This window comes from Camponotus floridanus, unplaced genomic scaffold (assembly GCF_003227725.1).
Source record: "Camponotus floridanus strain SB8 unplaced genomic scaffold, Cflo_v7.5 scaffold53, whole genome shotgun sequence".
Classification (NCBI taxonomy): domain Eukaryota; kingdom Metazoa; phylum Arthropoda; class Insecta; order Hymenoptera; family Formicidae; genus Camponotus; species Camponotus floridanus.
Window position 1 is genome coordinate 756,460 of NW_020229692.1, and position 17,119 is coordinate 773,578.

The 17,119-nt window shown below is 41.2% G+C and overlaps 1 protein-coding gene across 3 annotated transcripts in view; it reads right to left on the bottom strand.

The window, feature by feature from the left end:
* Positions 1-1,670: 1,670 nt before the first annotated feature.
* The window catches only part of LOC105253960 (serine-rich adhesin for platelets), a 164,007-nt gene continuing 148,558 nt past the window's right edge, over positions 1,671-17,119 (bottom strand). For 2 of the 3 annotated variants that reach the window (XM_011262347.2, XM_025412579.1), the window contains 9 exons: positions 7,456-11,682; positions 6,833-7,144; positions 6,698-6,758; positions 6,079-6,485; positions 3,817-5,685; positions 3,571-3,696; positions 3,319-3,485; positions 2,962-3,176; positions 1,671-2,843 (listed from right to left, as the gene is read on the bottom strand). In XM_011262347.2, the coding sequence (XP_011260649.1) occupies positions 2,419-2,843; positions 2,962-3,176; positions 3,319-3,485; positions 3,571-3,696; positions 3,817-5,685; positions 6,079-6,485; positions 6,698-6,758; positions 6,833-7,144; positions 7,456-11,664 (7,791 nt within the window). In that variant the 5' untranslated portion in view covers positions 11,665-11,682 and the 3' untranslated portion in view covers positions 1,671-2,418. The remainder of the gene's footprint in view (positions 2,844-2,961; positions 3,177-3,318; positions 3,486-3,570; positions 3,697-3,816; positions 5,686-6,078; positions 6,486-6,697; positions 6,759-6,832; positions 7,145-7,455; positions 11,683-17,119) is intronic. The other variant, XM_011262350.3, reaches the window with a different exon arrangement.

Here is a 17,119-nt window from a genome sequence, read left to right on the forward strand (position 1 = left end):
GATTATATTACGCCCTTTTAATTTTTATCTTCGTAATCTACCAATGCGTTTTGTAATTGTAGCTCAAAGGGGAAAACTAACACGCACACAGTGCACGAGTGTGTTTATGAATCTCGGAGTGAAGTCGTCCCTTAAAAAGAGAGAACTTCTTAAAGCCATGTGCAAGATAAAAATATATCTGATACGACATAGCTGTGTATTTTTTCGCATTCCTAAGATAATTTATTATTATTTACGTTATATCGTTATTTTATATTATTACTATTCTGCGAGAGAGAAACTCTCTCTTGGTTCGACATTCTGAAAAAAGTTCTTGTTAGAAAAACTTTTTTCCTTTACCTTTAAGTGATCGACACTTAAAGAAAATTTCCCTCCTTTTTTTATCTGCCTAAAAGCCCACATTATATTAACAAATTTCTGATTATTTAATCAGTCCTTAAGATAATTAATAAAATATCCTCGTTCCATGGATATATGCGTATATTACGTATATTCCAATTAAATACTGTTATATAATGTCACAGGTAGCTGTTTCCGTTAACTCCATACTCTTAGCTGCGCATTAGATATTAGATCATTCCGTTTATCATATTTGCAGTGGTTATATGCTTCAAAATTTATGATTTCACATCATAGATCCAAATAACGAGAACTTTTTTTTTATATCGCGCGAAAGACTTTAAGATATAGATCGACAAATTCATTAGTTGCATTGACATCTAAGTAAATAGACGGATCCTTTTGAGAGGGGTAACTGATAAATGCAGAAAGGGGGGAGAGTGCATGAACTTCGGTTAATTCCGTCAACTATATTCTGTTCAACTATATTCGGCACAATTTGACATTACATGACGATTCTTTTGACGTCATCGATTTTCAACTAGATTTTTTCACAAAAATGTTTAGAGTGTTTATTTAGAGAAAATGCCGCTAAATATAAAAATAATAATACTAAATAATGTATAAAATATACATATATGTGTGTACATGTGTGTGTAAATATAAAATATTATGTATATATATTATTTAATATTTAAAATATACATATATATTATATATATATATATATATATATATATATATATATATATATAAGCGTGTCCCACCTAGAAGTGGCCACCCCCTTTTATCTTTTAAACTAAAAGAGATAGACCGTAACAAATATATATGAAATTAAATGGCTTGAACTGAACTTTATCGTAAGTATAGTGATTGATTACAAAATTTACCTGTATTGAAGAACGGAGAGATATGTATAATTTTTTATAATAATGTAGATATTTTGATATGATAAAAGTTATAGCGCTGTTTGAAACGAATATAACGATGTATGATTTAATGTAAATATTTTACATATTATATGAGATTTTCCGGCTTGAAATATCGCGGGCGACGTTCATTTCATTTTCTGCATATCTCTCCGTTCTTCAACACAGATAAATTTTGTAATTAATCACTATAAAGTTCAGTTTAAGCCATTTAATTTCATATATATTTGTTACGGTCTATCTCTTTTAGTTTAAAAGATTAAAGGGGGTAGCCACTTCTAGGTGGGATACGCTGTATGTATATATATATATATATATATATATATATATATATATATATATATATACAGCGAATATATATATATATATATATTTAAAAATAATATAAATATAATATGACATTAATCACAACATAACTTCGCACAATATATGTAAGCTGAACTTTGATGTCAATGATTGGAGTCGAATTATTAACCGATCAGGAATAACCGAATTCAATCGAAATTCATAGAGTTCCTCCTTACTGTGAATATCAAAGCCCTCCCTTGTCTTAACGGATAGCTAATGCTCCGTCTATTTATTCAGATATCAATGATTAGTTGACGAATATAGGAACGGAACCGTTATATGTTTTCTATTACCTTATTTAAGCTTTATTTCATTATATTGTGTATCATAAAATACAGATCGAAAAGAGAAAATCAATTATCAATATCAATCAGTTTAAAGGATAAAACAAACCGAAAAAAATCCGAGGTTTTTTTTATAAACGCGTAAAGTCATCGATCTTTATTATTGTAGGATTCTTGCGATATATTGCAGGAACTTGCTCCTCTTCTTTTTTTTAACATATCTAAGTTTTTTACTAGAATTTTTTGCTCTTTGTAACATCCACATTCAAGTGAAACTCTTAGCTTTCGAATTACGACTCTCACAATTATTGTTAAGTCTGGATATATGATTTGCTATAGAATCAACCACTAGAATTTTTATTACGTGTTTCTTGTCGCTTCTTTCCCTGTTGCCGTTGGCGTTTTACAGTAGTAATTGTGCTACCTTTACCTTCGACTTTCTTATGATGTTCCTTGGTTAGAATCGAGGTTGATGGTTTTGATATCTGGGGAGATAATTGCCCCAGAGATGCCTCCTGTCACCTGAGATTAATCAACACTTTTTCTACGTTTAACAGGGATTTCACCTTGTCGTTATACTTGATGAGCGTGACTTTAGAACCACGCACATTAATTCTTTCGCCACCACTCAGCAAATGACAACAGCGCGTCTGTTCCAGAAAATCCGGCAGCTTCAATTCGCGCATAACATCGCGATGCGCAATTGCAGGTGGCCCGGAGTGAGCCTTCGGATTAATTTGACGGAGAAGAGCATCGCGACTCTTTATTCGCAAAATTGCCATGAGATCTTGAAGCAGCACCCATTTGTCGGGATCGTTGTTCAGGGTGAAGAGGACAGGTAAATTAATGTCGCTTACTTCTATCTCAACATCATTTAGCTCAATTAACTCAGAACTGTCTGATGGAACGTTATCGAGTGGATTGTAACCTGTTTCTTCTGGATCTGAAAATATGTTTATAGAAAATTAATAAAACTATGCATTTAGAATACATAATATACGAAATTTACGAAATTTTTGAAAATTTTCGTGTAAAAAAAACTTATGTTAACCATTACATACCAAAAATAGAAGCTGGACCAGTGAATGACCATGGCACAGTGACACGACCTTGGATATCATCCAAATGTTGTTCTAGAATAGACTTAGTTTCAGTGTCAACGGCCCACATCAACGGCGTTTGTCCGGAATAAGTAGCCAATAATGGATCGGCACCGTACGACAGCAGTAACCGTACAAGTTCCGTAGCACCATTCTCTACTGCTTCATGAAGCGGTCTAACAACGAAAGAAGATATATATCATTTTCTACGCGTAATAAACGAGTTTAACGAGTAATAAGTCGTTTATATGTTTGTCGAGTTATTCACAAATTTAACTCGAGAAAAATAATTACGAAAATGTTGACGGAAAATATTACCTAATACCACCGTTAGCACTCTCGCTAACATTTGCGCCATAAGCCAACAAGAGTTTTGCGATCTCCAGATGACCTTTGGAACAAGCCTCGTGAAGTGGCGTATATCCCGCATTATCTTTGGGACTCGGCGTACTATTGAGCTTCTCCAGACAATAAGCAGTCACATCCTGCAACAAAATATGAACAAATTATAGATTACTATTTGCGCAAATTATTGATCAACTATGTGTAGCAATATGATCGTTATCTTACCGTGTAACCAAGACGAGCAGCGCGGTGTAGTATAGTTTCTCCAACGCCTTTCTTGATAACCCACGTCCTGATTTCAGATTGAATATCGGCTACGCACTCCGGACTTGGTTTGTTAGCTTGACTTTGCTGTAAAATATTGCATTTAAAGTAGTATTGTAAACATAATGTGCGCGTATTATGAAAATTAATAAAAAATCAAAATTAAAAGAAAATATTAAATATTAAGTAGGAATCTTATACACATACTCTTTTCCTTTCCTTCGGCAATGCCTCATCCTTCTTCAGTGGTTTCTTCTTTTTACGTATGTAATCAAATCCCGAGCGGAATTTCCGTCGACCAGGTCGGAGCTTTAACTTCTTTTTATTACGAATTTCCAAATCGTTCTTGTCATCCTCGTCATTGTTCTCCTCTTCCCTAACGTCATTCGCCTCTTCATGTTCTATTTCAGTTTTGATACGATGTAGTTTTTTATTTGCAAGCGACTTGAGCAAATCCTTCCGCCTTTCGGCAGTTAATAAACGACGTTTCGAGTTCGCAATCGCCTTGTGACTTCGTAATATACCGGCGTTTCTCAAACGGGATACTACTTTCTGTTTTAACGTTCGTACTTTACCCAACACGGTTTCCGGTATCTCGTTTTGTGAATCGTCGTCTTGAGATGTGTCATCGTGATTTTGCATCGGTGGAGCTGATGCGGGCCTATCTTCACCGAATACTTCGCGAATAGTTGCCTCTTTCTTCAAGACCTTTGTCTCCATTCTTGTTCTGCTTTTCAATACCATAGTAGAGAACTCGTTGGGTAGCGCATGATTGTTTTTAAATGCATCACGGAAATTATTAACCGTCTCTTTGCGGAAATAACCGAGAAGGACGGAATTTGCGACTTTAATCGGACTTTTATTATTTTTCAACGAGATTTTATTTTTAGAATTTTTTGATATCTCAGAGACAAGCGGTGTGAGACTCGGCGTCGGCAAAAGTTCTGGCTCGTTACTACTTTTATTAAGAATCTTACTACTTTTTGAGTTCTGCTTCTTCTTCGAGTCCTTCTGATTGCCACCGCCACTTCCGACTTTTTGCGCGAGAACATCGACAATGGAATTGTTCTCTGATCGGAAATGTTTCATCATAGCCTTCGGGGGACAAGAAACGGTGGTTGATGAAGTTGCCTCCTCGTCATCAATTTTGCTACCAAGTCCAGTAATGCTGAAGCTGTAATTGGATTCCATGTCGCTGTCTATCAATCTTTTATTACGACTGAGACACATATCGGAACTGTCCATCGAAACGGACAATGCCGGCGAACCGGGATCTAAGTCTGGCAACGACGTGGACAGACGGTGAAAACGCGATGGCTTCGATACCGTTATTAACCTAGGTGGCATTCTTAGAGACTTTTTATATACATAAACCTCTTCTTCCCACCCAGGCCTGAAGTCACTGCCATCGCCAAACAACGGTTTTGGTTTTGCTTTTTGCGAAGTCCCGCCTTTGGGAGGCGTGGACAACTTGGATTCCTTTTCTGTCTTCTTATGGGGAGTAGTATCCCTTGAACGAAGTTTCATACCTTCGGACATGTTAGCCGTAGTTCGTTTCCTAGCCCGAAGTCTGTCAGCCACCGAAGAACCATGGAACTCAGTGCTGGCATCACTATCCTCGCTCGAAGATTCACTACCGCTGGAGGATTCAAGTTTGATTCTACTGCCACGACGAACTCGTCTACTCTGGCATATCACTTCCTCGTCACAATCACTATCCTCTTTCTTTATCTCCTTTTTTCTTTTAATTAGCGGCACTTCGTCCGAATCGTCGCCTGAGTGTTTATCATCATCCTTCTTCAATCCAGGTTCTGTCTTGATTTTAATTTCCTTAAGAATCGAGTTTTTGTCTTCCTTATTCGTTTCTAGCGATTCCTTAATATCTTCAGACTTGCAAGACTGCGCTACATTGATATCTGATTCCTTGTCGCTGTCGTTAGCTGCGTCCTCGAGCTTCGACGTCAATTTTTTCCTACGACCTCGTTTCTTCGCGGCGTCGCCAGCGCGTAATTGTTCCATAAACTTATCACAAGCGGTACTCCAAAATGGATCCATATCGTTGATTTTGTCGTTTTCCTGCAAACAATGATCACATCCATAAAATAAAATTACACCGCGAGCACAAAAATATAATAATGTACCATACTTTAAAGAGACAAAGAATTTAAAAACACATTTTACAATATATTACACGTTATAAATATAAATTTAATAAAGAGTTACCATGAAAAAAAATTGTATGTACATCTTGTAAATATTATTTGTAATATTAATTATTAATATATAGATATACCGTATCACCATATTATTAAATATTAATAAGATATAAATATTAATAAATATAAGAGGCATTAAATATAAAATATTGAGAAAAATCTGCGTCTCTTTTTTTTCTTTTATATTAATTAAATAATTTATTTTTTCTTTTTTCAATTTAATTTTTTAACTATTACTATACTATCACATTACCTTCAGTTCTATCTTCACAAGATCCGTCGAGGATGCCATATTCATGCACACCGCATCATTGAGAGGAATCGGGGGTTGCACTTTGGATAACTGTTTTCTGTCCCTCCTCATCTCCTCTAAAGTTTGCCGCTCGAGAACCGGCATCTCGCCTTCGGAATCGCTCTCCCGGAAATCGAAGACCGACGTTTCGGATGAACTTCTGCATCCGCTCGCTCTGGCCGGTACCGTGGATGCGACTGTAACGACGGCAGGCACGGTTGCAGCTACAGGAATATTGTCGTCATCAGTTCTCGAGAATAAACGTCTTCTGGGCAGCAAACAGACTGTTTTTTCGCGCGTTAATTTCGGTGGGCTACCCGCGGATGAGCCGGACTGCGGTGTCGACGTCGAGGCCGCGTTATCAATCTCTGTGCATGCAATATAAATCCAATTATCAAAGATGATAACATTTACATTAAAGCACAATCGATGCGATTGAATACAAAAAAACGTAATTATCGCGGACATATATATATATAAATATATATGAATTATACTCGAATGGAAATGAATACTGATAACTATCAACTGTGTATGTGTATGTGTGTGTGGCGTCTTACATAAGTTACCCAATAATTACCTTTCGGCGTAGACGATATATCCTGAGAAGGTGCTTTCGTTGTAAACTGCCCGATTCCGACCTAAATAGAAACAAAATGATCGTTAGATTATCGGCAATCGCAATAATACATACAACAATTATAGCAAACAATACTTGTTTGAGTTCTGCCTTCGTCCTAATTTTCGCGGCTAAGATCGCGGCGAGGCCGTCATCTTTGTCACGATGAATCTCGGCGCCGCGAGGTCCCACGAGGGAAGCCTCCTTGCCAGGTAACGTGGCGGATGCGTTCACCCTCGAGGCGTACATGCTGCGCGGTGCCTCTTGAGTGATCGAGTCTACTGCTCGTGGAACGTGGAGCTTGTAATGCGGCGGTGTATTACTGTTGCGCTCTAGCAGACTCGCCGCCGTGAATGGTGACAGATTATGTCTGCCGATGTTCGTTTTAGGTTCGACTGGCGCGACAACCTAAGGGAATTTCATCGAGGATTGTCGTCAGAGATGTTAAGTGAATAATAATCGATTATGCCTAGAGAGAGTAAATGAAGATATCATCTAAAGGAACTTAAACCGCGTTATGTCTTATTTAATCATCTCATTTTAAAAGACCTCGATTTTAGCATGAAAAGAAATGATTAATAAATAACAATATATTATCAATGATAATTCAAACGATAATAAAAAGCAAAAAATGTGAAGATTTAAATCTGAAATCGTGAGATATATAAATTTAAATTTTTTTTCAGAATTTTTTATCATAGATAAAATTTCAAAATTACCTTATTTTGGAAACTTTGCTGGCTATGGTTAACCAAAATGGGCTGCTGGCTATTGAGCTGTTCATCCCTCTGCTGTTTGTTCTCCAGACTGTTTCTCAGCAAACTTAGTACTCTTTTGTCAGCACCAGTATTGCTAGGTTGATCTATCGGCTGACCACCAGACGTTGCACTCAAAGAACATGTCGTCTTCTGAACTGCTTGACGGTAATTTGAGTAGATTGGTTGAGCGCCGCTTAACTGTTGCGGCAACACGTGCATGTTCGCGTTAGGTTTCGAGATTACCGGGTGATTGTACGACGAAGGCGAGCTCCGCACAACTTTGGACTCCGGATAGGTCTTCTTATCACAGTAAGTCGGCTGATATCTAGATGATTCCGGCGCGGAATAACCGCCACTGTCAGGTCTCTGATCGTAAACGCCGGGTGTCACAAGAGTTCCGTTTGGTAAAGGAACTGGTAAGCTCATCTCTTGTCGTTTCTGCTGTTCGTTCAATACGCTTGCAGTCGACAGCTTCGGTTCAGCTATTTGCTTGTCGGTACTCGGTACTCGCCAAGAAACCCTAGGCTGCTTGCTCGGACTTCCTACACCATAGATCGCTTCTCCAGACCTTTTGAATGGCATGCGTTCACGCTGAGAGAATTGCTGATCAAATTTGGCCTTGCTATCGCCTAAATAATACTTGTTGGGATCGGGTGTATAATCCTGCGCGGGCAGTGTAGGTGCACCGACCCGTGACGACGGGTCCATCATCGAGGAATACTTAGAAAATCTCGAGGACATGGAATCATTTGTTTGGAGATACGATGCAGACGACGCGGATGACGATGACGAAGGCGGCGGTATCGTCAGACCGTCATACAGTGATGTGGGCAGTGGACGTTTCTTGACGAATGTGGACATGTGAGGCAGTGGTGCCGTATTGTTCGCATGATGAGACGAGAGAGGCTGAGCGGGCGGAACGTACAGCTGCGTGGTGCTCCTACGAAGAGGATTCTCGTGGTGCGATTGATGTCGTAGCGGCGTCGAGTTGAAATCCGGCAAGAAATCGACCTTGGGTGCACACACCGTCTGCGGTGTCGATGCTCGGATAGAGGTTACGGGCATGGAATTTCTCGAACTATTACTCGAGGGTCTAGAGTCATACGACGAAGGATATGACGGCTGAGCTGGTGTCGACTGATGCACAGCAGGTGGAGGTGGCATAGATCTATTCACATTACTCCTGGCGGTACTTAAGTTCGAGCTACTGACATGTTTGTCAGTACTGGTGGTTTCGAGATCATCCTGCGCCGTAGAATCGGCCGATGTCTTAACTGTTTTTACGGATAAATCCAGAGGCGACTCTCTCTTCCGAACTATGCTGCTCGGCGATGGAGAAGTCGCCATAGCAGCGGCGGGAGCAGTTTGACTACCACTAGACGATGCCGGATTTTGATAAGGGGGATACTCTTTATAACCATAATTTTCGGTTGTCACTCGCGTTGATGACTGATGATGATGATGATGATGTTGATGATGATGATGGGACGACGATCCTGCTGTTCGATCCGACTCGTCGGAAGACTGATACGTGTGAATCGTTGAAACGGAAGATCTCGCACTGCCAATGCCGCCATGACTGATAGAAGTCACTGTGGTACTGCCGGTGGAGTTGCTGCCATGATGACTGGGCGCAAGCGTAGTGGCATACGACGACGAGAGATAGCCTTGTTGACCGCTATATCGAGTACCGTACGTCATATTCGTCACAGTGGTCGTCCTGCCATTCACCGGTATCGCGTGGTTCATTACCGAGGCCGGAGTCATCGGATACTCGGCGAGTCTCTGCGCGGGCATTGCCATCGACGAGGGTGTCGTCGGTGGCATTGCGGCGGGCACTTTGCTGTTAACATTCGTCGAGTGTATTCGTTGTCGTTGCACCATTGACTGTGCTGATTTTCCCAAAAATTCTCGCCTGTTGGAATGATAGGATGAGAGAGCGGCGATAGGTGGGAGATTGTGCGTGTTACTGTTCCTTTGCGCGGATGAACGATGCGTAGCGTAAGGTGTCGCAACATCTATCGCACTCCTCTTCGCAATCTCTGCACCATTATATGTAGCATGTTTGCTGCCGCTCTGCTGATAGCTACCTAGATTGTTGCTACTAGGTGTGCCGGGAAATACCGTTTGTGGTGGTACCAGCATCTGCTGCATACCATACGACTGATTGTGAGATCGGCCGGACTGAGAATAATAATTACTCCCTTGAGACTCCGATTGCGAGCTCTTCTGGAAGGAATGGTACGAAGATTGAGACGATGGCGGCGGTGCATAAGGCAACGCCATTGCCGTTTCACGAGTCGCCGCGTAATTCGTCTGATAATGCTGAGAGGTGACCGATGGCAAGTTGTACGAATGTGGCGTCGACCTAGACGAAGCCGGCGGTGGCGGCAACGGCGGTGGTGGCGGATAAGTCGGCGAGTGCGGCTGAAAGCTGTTGTGCGGAGAAGGTGTATGATGAGGAGATGGAGATGCATGCGGATTGTGTAGATTGGACACGTGGGGCGATTGCCGTTGTGGCGACGGAGTCGCATGATGCGGCGACGGCGTGGCGTGGTGCGACGGCATCTCATGATGCGGCGACGGCGTTGTTCCCGCGTGGTAGCCGCTCGGTGGTGGCATATGTTGCTGCGAATGATTCGCCGCCGCGGCGGAAGAGGTCGACGTGGGGACGCCGTGCGAGGGCGGCGGTAGCACGCGACTTCCGTATGAGGAACCGTGTGAGTGTGGTGACACGTTTATACGACTAGGATGTTGCTGTTGTAGAGACGACTGCTGCTGTTGCTGCTGCTGTTGTTGTTGATGGTGCACCGAAGAGGCGGCGGACGGCGACGGAATGTGCCCCGGAAGATTCTGTGATTGCGACTGCGAAGGAATGTGACTGGAGGAGGAATTGCCTGCAGCGGGCTGACGCGGGCTAATCGCCGACGACGAAGAGAAAGGAACGGTGGAAGAATGCGGCCCGTCCGAGCTATGCGATCTGTCATTGAGGCTCGAAGTGGAAGCGGTTGCCAGACGGTGGGCTTGTTGTTGATATTGGCTCGCGGAACGGTAATTCTGAGAGGAAGAGGAGGAGGAAGAGGAGCTGGATCCGTATACAGTAGATCCGCCGAGAGGATTCTGAACAGACGGCATATTGTTGCCGTAAGTACCGGGTACTCGTTGCTGTTCCGGCGGACAATGTCCTTGAGCGACGATTCCGGATGACGACATATTGTTCTGCTCCATCGGTGTCGGCCTCGTGCTCGGTTGTTGAACTGTGCTCGAAGGCTGCGCTACATTAGCGGACTGATAAATGGAACTCTGCGAGTATGGAGCCGGTGCGCATTTTGTGATGTCCGGATGATGATAGCGCGGATAATATTGAGCTCTCTGCACGACGATTGGCTGCGACTGCCGATCATTGTTGCTCACGGCCTGATAAGTCGAAACGGAGTGTGACGAAGAAGAGGCAAGCATCTCCGCCGTGTTGAAAGATGACCTGCTAACGTTATTGAGTTGCTGATACACCGGTCCTGGGGAATGTGATGGCTGAGGCGGTTGCATCTGATGCAAGTGTGACGACAAGTTTGCGGTCGAAGTATGTATCTGGTGATGATGATTGTGATCGCTGGAGGATGGGGTGGACGACAAAGACGATGACGATATTGGCGGTGATCTCTGCGAGAAGTTCGTTGACGATGCGATGGAGGCAACGGCGGGGGAAGAGGAAGAGGATTGGTGATTAGAAGGTTGCATTTCGGTTAAAGTAACAGTGCCCGAAGAGGAGCTGGGCTCCATGGCGGAGCTTTCATCGCCTGGTCTCGTGTCTGGGACTTCAACCTTGGTCGGCTGCGGCGGATAAGGTTCCACGTGCGGATTCCAGAAACTAGAACCGGAAGCAGTACTGCTGCTCTCCACCGACAACGTCGGTCTGACGTCAGTGGAGTAACGATTCGACTCCTGGACGTTGCTACCGCTGCTACTATTGACGGAAGTCGAGATTGACTGAGTCGGCTGCGACGATGCATCATGATCGTTCGTCGTCGTCGATGTGGACGAGGCAGAATTCGTAGAGGATGTCGCGTGGAGGTCCACTGACGTGGCCGCGCCATCACCTGTACTCGGTACGGGCAATCCCTGGAAGTACTGGCGAGCCCCCTCTAACACGTTCGTGAAGCTCACATCCATGTCACGCCGACTGCTAATCTACAATAACAAGAGAAGTATGAATTAAAACCTCAGCCGAATTAGCGTGAATATGTAATAAATGTTTATATAAATCGTTTGATAAATAGATATAAAAGTCGTGATATCCATTTATCGAACATAATTAATTCTAAAAATAAATATTTCTTTTTCGTCGTTTTACAAGAATAATAATGCAAACATTTGCAAGTATTATTCGAAATCATATCAGAATTTGCAATCAAAAACAAAATCATGATATACGTTGAATTATTGAAAAGATTCGACCACGGCAGATTTAGGGTCAGGGTTATACGATCGCAAAGCTCCAAAGTCGAACCCGAAGGGGCACCTCTCTCTGGGGATTACCGAATCGTTCACACGATGCCATCGACCCGAAGAACATGCCGGGAGCGGAGGAGAACCAGGCCGAAGCATTAATCTTCATTGTCTTGTATTTGTCTGTTACGAGAAGAGAGCAGGCGTATATTCCCCCCTTTGCCATCTCCTTCGTCTTCGATCTCAACCGAGCATTATTAATCGAATGGCATTGTGAAAGATAAGATCATTTCTTATCGTAATCTATCGAGAGAAGGACAAAGGTGACAAAAGAAGCTGAACTATATTCGATGAATAGAACATTTTTCGACTGGATTCTTCAAGTATCGATGGAGATGAAATAATCATTCATTTCCGCTTATTAAATATATATGTATGTATGTATAAATATGTGTAATATAGGTATAAAGATATCGCAGAAAGATCTGTCCATTATTGCGTGAATGGACGACTCGACGTTCTTGACTTTAACCGATAACTGCTTTTTGTTTGAGGGGCGACTTTCGGGGTGAAGGTGAGCTATATCGCGCGTTAGTAGTAGTTCCGATGGGAGTTTCGGTTATCATAATAGGGCTGCACGCCGTTATTACCACCACCGTTCGCCGCGAGGCAAATAGCCTCTTCAGCGATCGGTGGAGCGTCGAAGATCCCCGTCATACTCTACTCGAGGCAGCCATTCGCCTATAATATAGATCGCTATCGATCGAGCCGGCCAAGAAAGAGAGAGAGAGAGAGAGAGAGAGGGAAGCGATGGATGGTTCGGTTCGAAGGTTTTCGAAGGTGTAGCGATCTCGCATCGTGACTCATTGAGACGTGGAAAAAGGGGCGCAGAAGTTAGATATCGGAAAGCTGTAAACATATATAACGGGAAGCCGTATGTACGTGCTGGCGGCATGCACCGTCGTGTCGAAGACACGCACCAACATCATTAAGCATGGACCAACAAGGAAGGTCCCGACTATCGCTTACGCTCGCAACAATCAGATGAAGTGAGACGGCAAAGCACAAATATAATTACGATGCAAGATCGGATTTCACGTATCGTATAATACTCGAAACAACAAACAGTCGTAATCGCGCTTCATTTTTATCTGTTGCCGGAATTAATAATCGTTATCAAGACGACGTTATCGTAAAAAAATTATAAGAGATTGTAAAAGAATTAGCCAGGCTTTCGTCAAACTTTCTTGTGAAAACACAAAAAGTAAAAAAAAAAATGAACATTAGAACTCTTATGTTTTAAACTTTGCTAATTAGCTTTTTTATACTCTTTTTATGTATTTATGTGTTGCATCAAACACCTCGCGTTTCTGATTCCTTTAAAGTTTATGATCTCATTTTTATTATCAAATGTTTATAATTCATTATTTTAGGTATGTGTGTGTAATTCATATTATAATTTATAAATTATTAGAATAAAGTTAGAATAATGCAAAATTGCAAATCATCTTTAAAAAGATTTTACAGAAAATTCTACAGAAATATTGAAAACAAGTCGAATTAATCGTTTGATCCATGCAAAGCTTCCAAATGTAGATTAGTTTTAAATATATGTTTATATATATAATAATTTTGATAATTTAAATATTTAAGATAATAAAATATAAATATTCTGATAATAAAATATTAAGCTATAATATATATATATGTGTGTGTGTAAAAAAAATAAAGAAAAATTTCTCTAAAAATTATCCAGAAAAGGAAAAAGATTTAATCAAAGATGTAAGAAATATCACAAGAAAAAGAGCAAATATAGAATCTCAACGATTTCTTACGCAAGAAGATTAAGCATCATCGAATCATTATCATCATGGGTAAAAATTCTGGACTTCCTTTGGAGCACCGGAATCGTGCCCATTGACTTCGCGAGCATAACCGAGCCTCTACCACGCTCGATGGAAATGGCTAGGTGGGAATCAATATCGCGCACCCTAGCCAAGCAACCTGAAGGGCTGCCGGTTTGGTCCCCTTCGTGCGCCAGTCAAAGACCCCCTCGCGCCCTCCTCCCGCGATCTGTCCCGTCGCTTCCATCTCATTCCATTCCCGTCCCGTTCTCCATTACATTCTGTCCCGTTACCGAGCACACGCTCGTACGTACATACACGATCGTACCGCTGATGTTGTGCGCCGCACGTGGGGAGGAGAGAGATGGGCCAGGGGAGGTGTATGTGGGCGGCGGAGGGACGGTTTAGCTGGAATTCTCACGATTTCAAGCATGGCCGGGCCACTCGATAAGGCTACACTGTAGGGTAATAAATATCCAGACTAAAGCAGTGGCCCCGACGCGCGTTTCGGGGGTTTCGGCCGAGGGCGCATTTACGCTCGAGTCGCTTTAAAACGAAAAGGCCACCCTTCTCTCTCCTCCCGATAAGATCCGCGACAAATGGCACTCTCGTTCTTTCTCTTTCTCTCTGTCTCTTTCTTCTTCTCTACTGCGAAATTATGTGGCGCACGTGGTAAGCAATCTTCGTAAATACCGCGGGAAGTAATCGATCATCGGCGAAATCCGCACTCGAAACGTTCCTACAGAAATATCATTCATGATTGGCCTACTTCTCGATCACGAACATATTATTCACCGACCTGAGGAGAGGCACAAATGTATATTGGTTAAATTATATATGATGTATAATAATTGATTATAAGAGTACTCTAATCAATAATATCTACAACATTAATGCTGTTGTGTTTCCGAACAGAATAAATTATTTATCTACTTATTCAAACATCAATATGAAAAAATTTTAAAATTGCATAAATTTCACATGTGCGAATTAATAATATACTATTGTTACCTCAGAAAATCTCATTATCTATTTATCCAGATTTATTTATTTATCACGTATGCACGAGATGAAACTGGAACTAGAAGAGTAAGATATAATATATTTCGACAAAATGAGTTATCAATGAATTGTAACGAGTTTTTTTCTTAGGCTTAAAATATCAAATTCTCATTTTATATGTCTATCATTATTACGTTGATATTAAAGAGAAGCAGCGAACGTGCTTGGATTACAAGTTTGTAAAACAGAGCACCTGAATCGCGTGGACTAAACACACAAAGGTCCGAAGTTTACTGGTGGTTTTCAGGCTGACCGTAGATTCGACGCCAAGATAATTCGCTGGCGCTCGATTAAAAGCCGCGCGACCAGACAACGGAACGAAGCGGAAGTATAAAGAAGAGAGCAAAGTCTGAGCAAGAGAAAGAGAAAGAGAGAGGGAGAAGAGAGACGGAGAATAATGCCTTAAGCAGAGTTAAGCCGCGACTTAAATGACGACCAGGATGCCGCAAACGCGTTCTTGCCTACCCTACCTTGTTAACCTGGAATAAGACTAACGAAATCGCTCATAAACTCTTGTCTTAATCAGTTCAAAACTCGACTTAAACCGTCCCCCCGCTCATATCGATCGGATTCTGAATTTATTCCCTTATAATAAAGTTGCCGAGGGAAAAGAAAATACACCCATGATTTTTATAAATTACTTTTTTACGTTCATATAAATTACTTTTCATTTCACGCAACCGATTTGATTCCGATGAACAAAAATTTTAATACACGTGTAGTAATATTTAATAAATGATTATTTTTAATGATTATCTTCTTTCTATTATTTCTTATCTAGACATGAACATATTAATTACATATTTTTGAATTATGATTGACATTTGACTAACATAATATGCTATAATACAGGACAAAATCATGCGCGAGTTTGATAACATTTAGCAAAATGTCAAAGGTATTATACCTGCCGAAATAAAAGATACATATCTATTGAATTACACACATGACCGATAAGATCGATAAGAAATTTACAGCTGTTGCCTAATTCGTTCCAATCATTTTTCTGATTCTGACACAATGTGTCTGTCTTATCGCGATAACTTCCACTTTCGTTTATGAGAAGCGGTCAGCGAAATTTCAGAATATGCCAACTTTCGCCATCTCGAGAAGAATTATGATATCCGGCACAGTTAGCCATTTCTTTCTGGATCTCGGCCTTCTTTCTTTGTTTCTCTTGAAGTAGAAAAAGAGAGAGAAGCAGTCGAGAAAACGGAGATTTATTCTAGAATTAAATACCTCGAACAAATACGCCCTCGACTCGCCGGCGAGCCCTTCTTTCTTTCGATTCATCCCTTGACCTCGTTTTCCTGGATCGTGCTTTCCGACTTCATTGACCCGTTAAGCCGATTTAAAATGTTCCGTCTTTAACCCCTCTAGAATCGAGTCATGTTTTATGTCTCACTTTCGGCATCAAAAGTTTTGTCTTTCTACTGCTGAGTTTCGTAGATAAATGATATAACAAGATGTTAAACAAATCGAAATATTTTTCGTCAATAAGATGATTCATATTCTTTGTGGTAAATGCGCAGAAACATATAGTTTATGTTTATTTCGTTTGAATTAATTCAAACAAATTTAATTTAATTTAATTTAATCCAATCAAATCATTAGACAAAGAATAGAATCTGTTTGCAAATTTTTTGTTCTTAAATATTGTATAATTTCTCTTTTTACATCACTATACTCTTTATTAATGTTAGAAATGTACGTGAAATTCTGTTCAAGGATTTATATGCGAATCGACCCTCCTCTCAGCTTTGCACGATTACATATCTCGTAACAAAATGAATAACGTAACATTCCCGAAGAACGATTATGTTCACAGACGCGGCGTCTCAGCTGGGTGTTTGAGCAGCAAGACGTAACGAGGTCAGGGAAGCCAAAGGGGAGTTGCAAGACATAACCCGCGTAATTCACGGCGGAGCCGCAGGCGTCATAAGGAGGGCTGGAAGAAAGCATTATTCCCCTGGAATTTCACGACGTCGATAAATAAAGAAAGAGAAAAAAATAAAAGTCGATGCGGCTTCGGGAAATTATCTCGCTAAATGGATCTGCCCCGTTTACTCTTTCTCGTTTACTGCCGTCCAAGCTTATCTCGATACGTCGTATATCGAATCCTCTCTCGGCTCTTCATCGCTCCGCTTGGAGAAATCACGCGCATATGATTGACAACGAGAGGAATGCAATATACCCCAGATACAGCTCTTGAAAAGTGTAGCTTCCGACACATAACACATCTTTCTACACGAAGCACTTTTAGATTCGTCTTT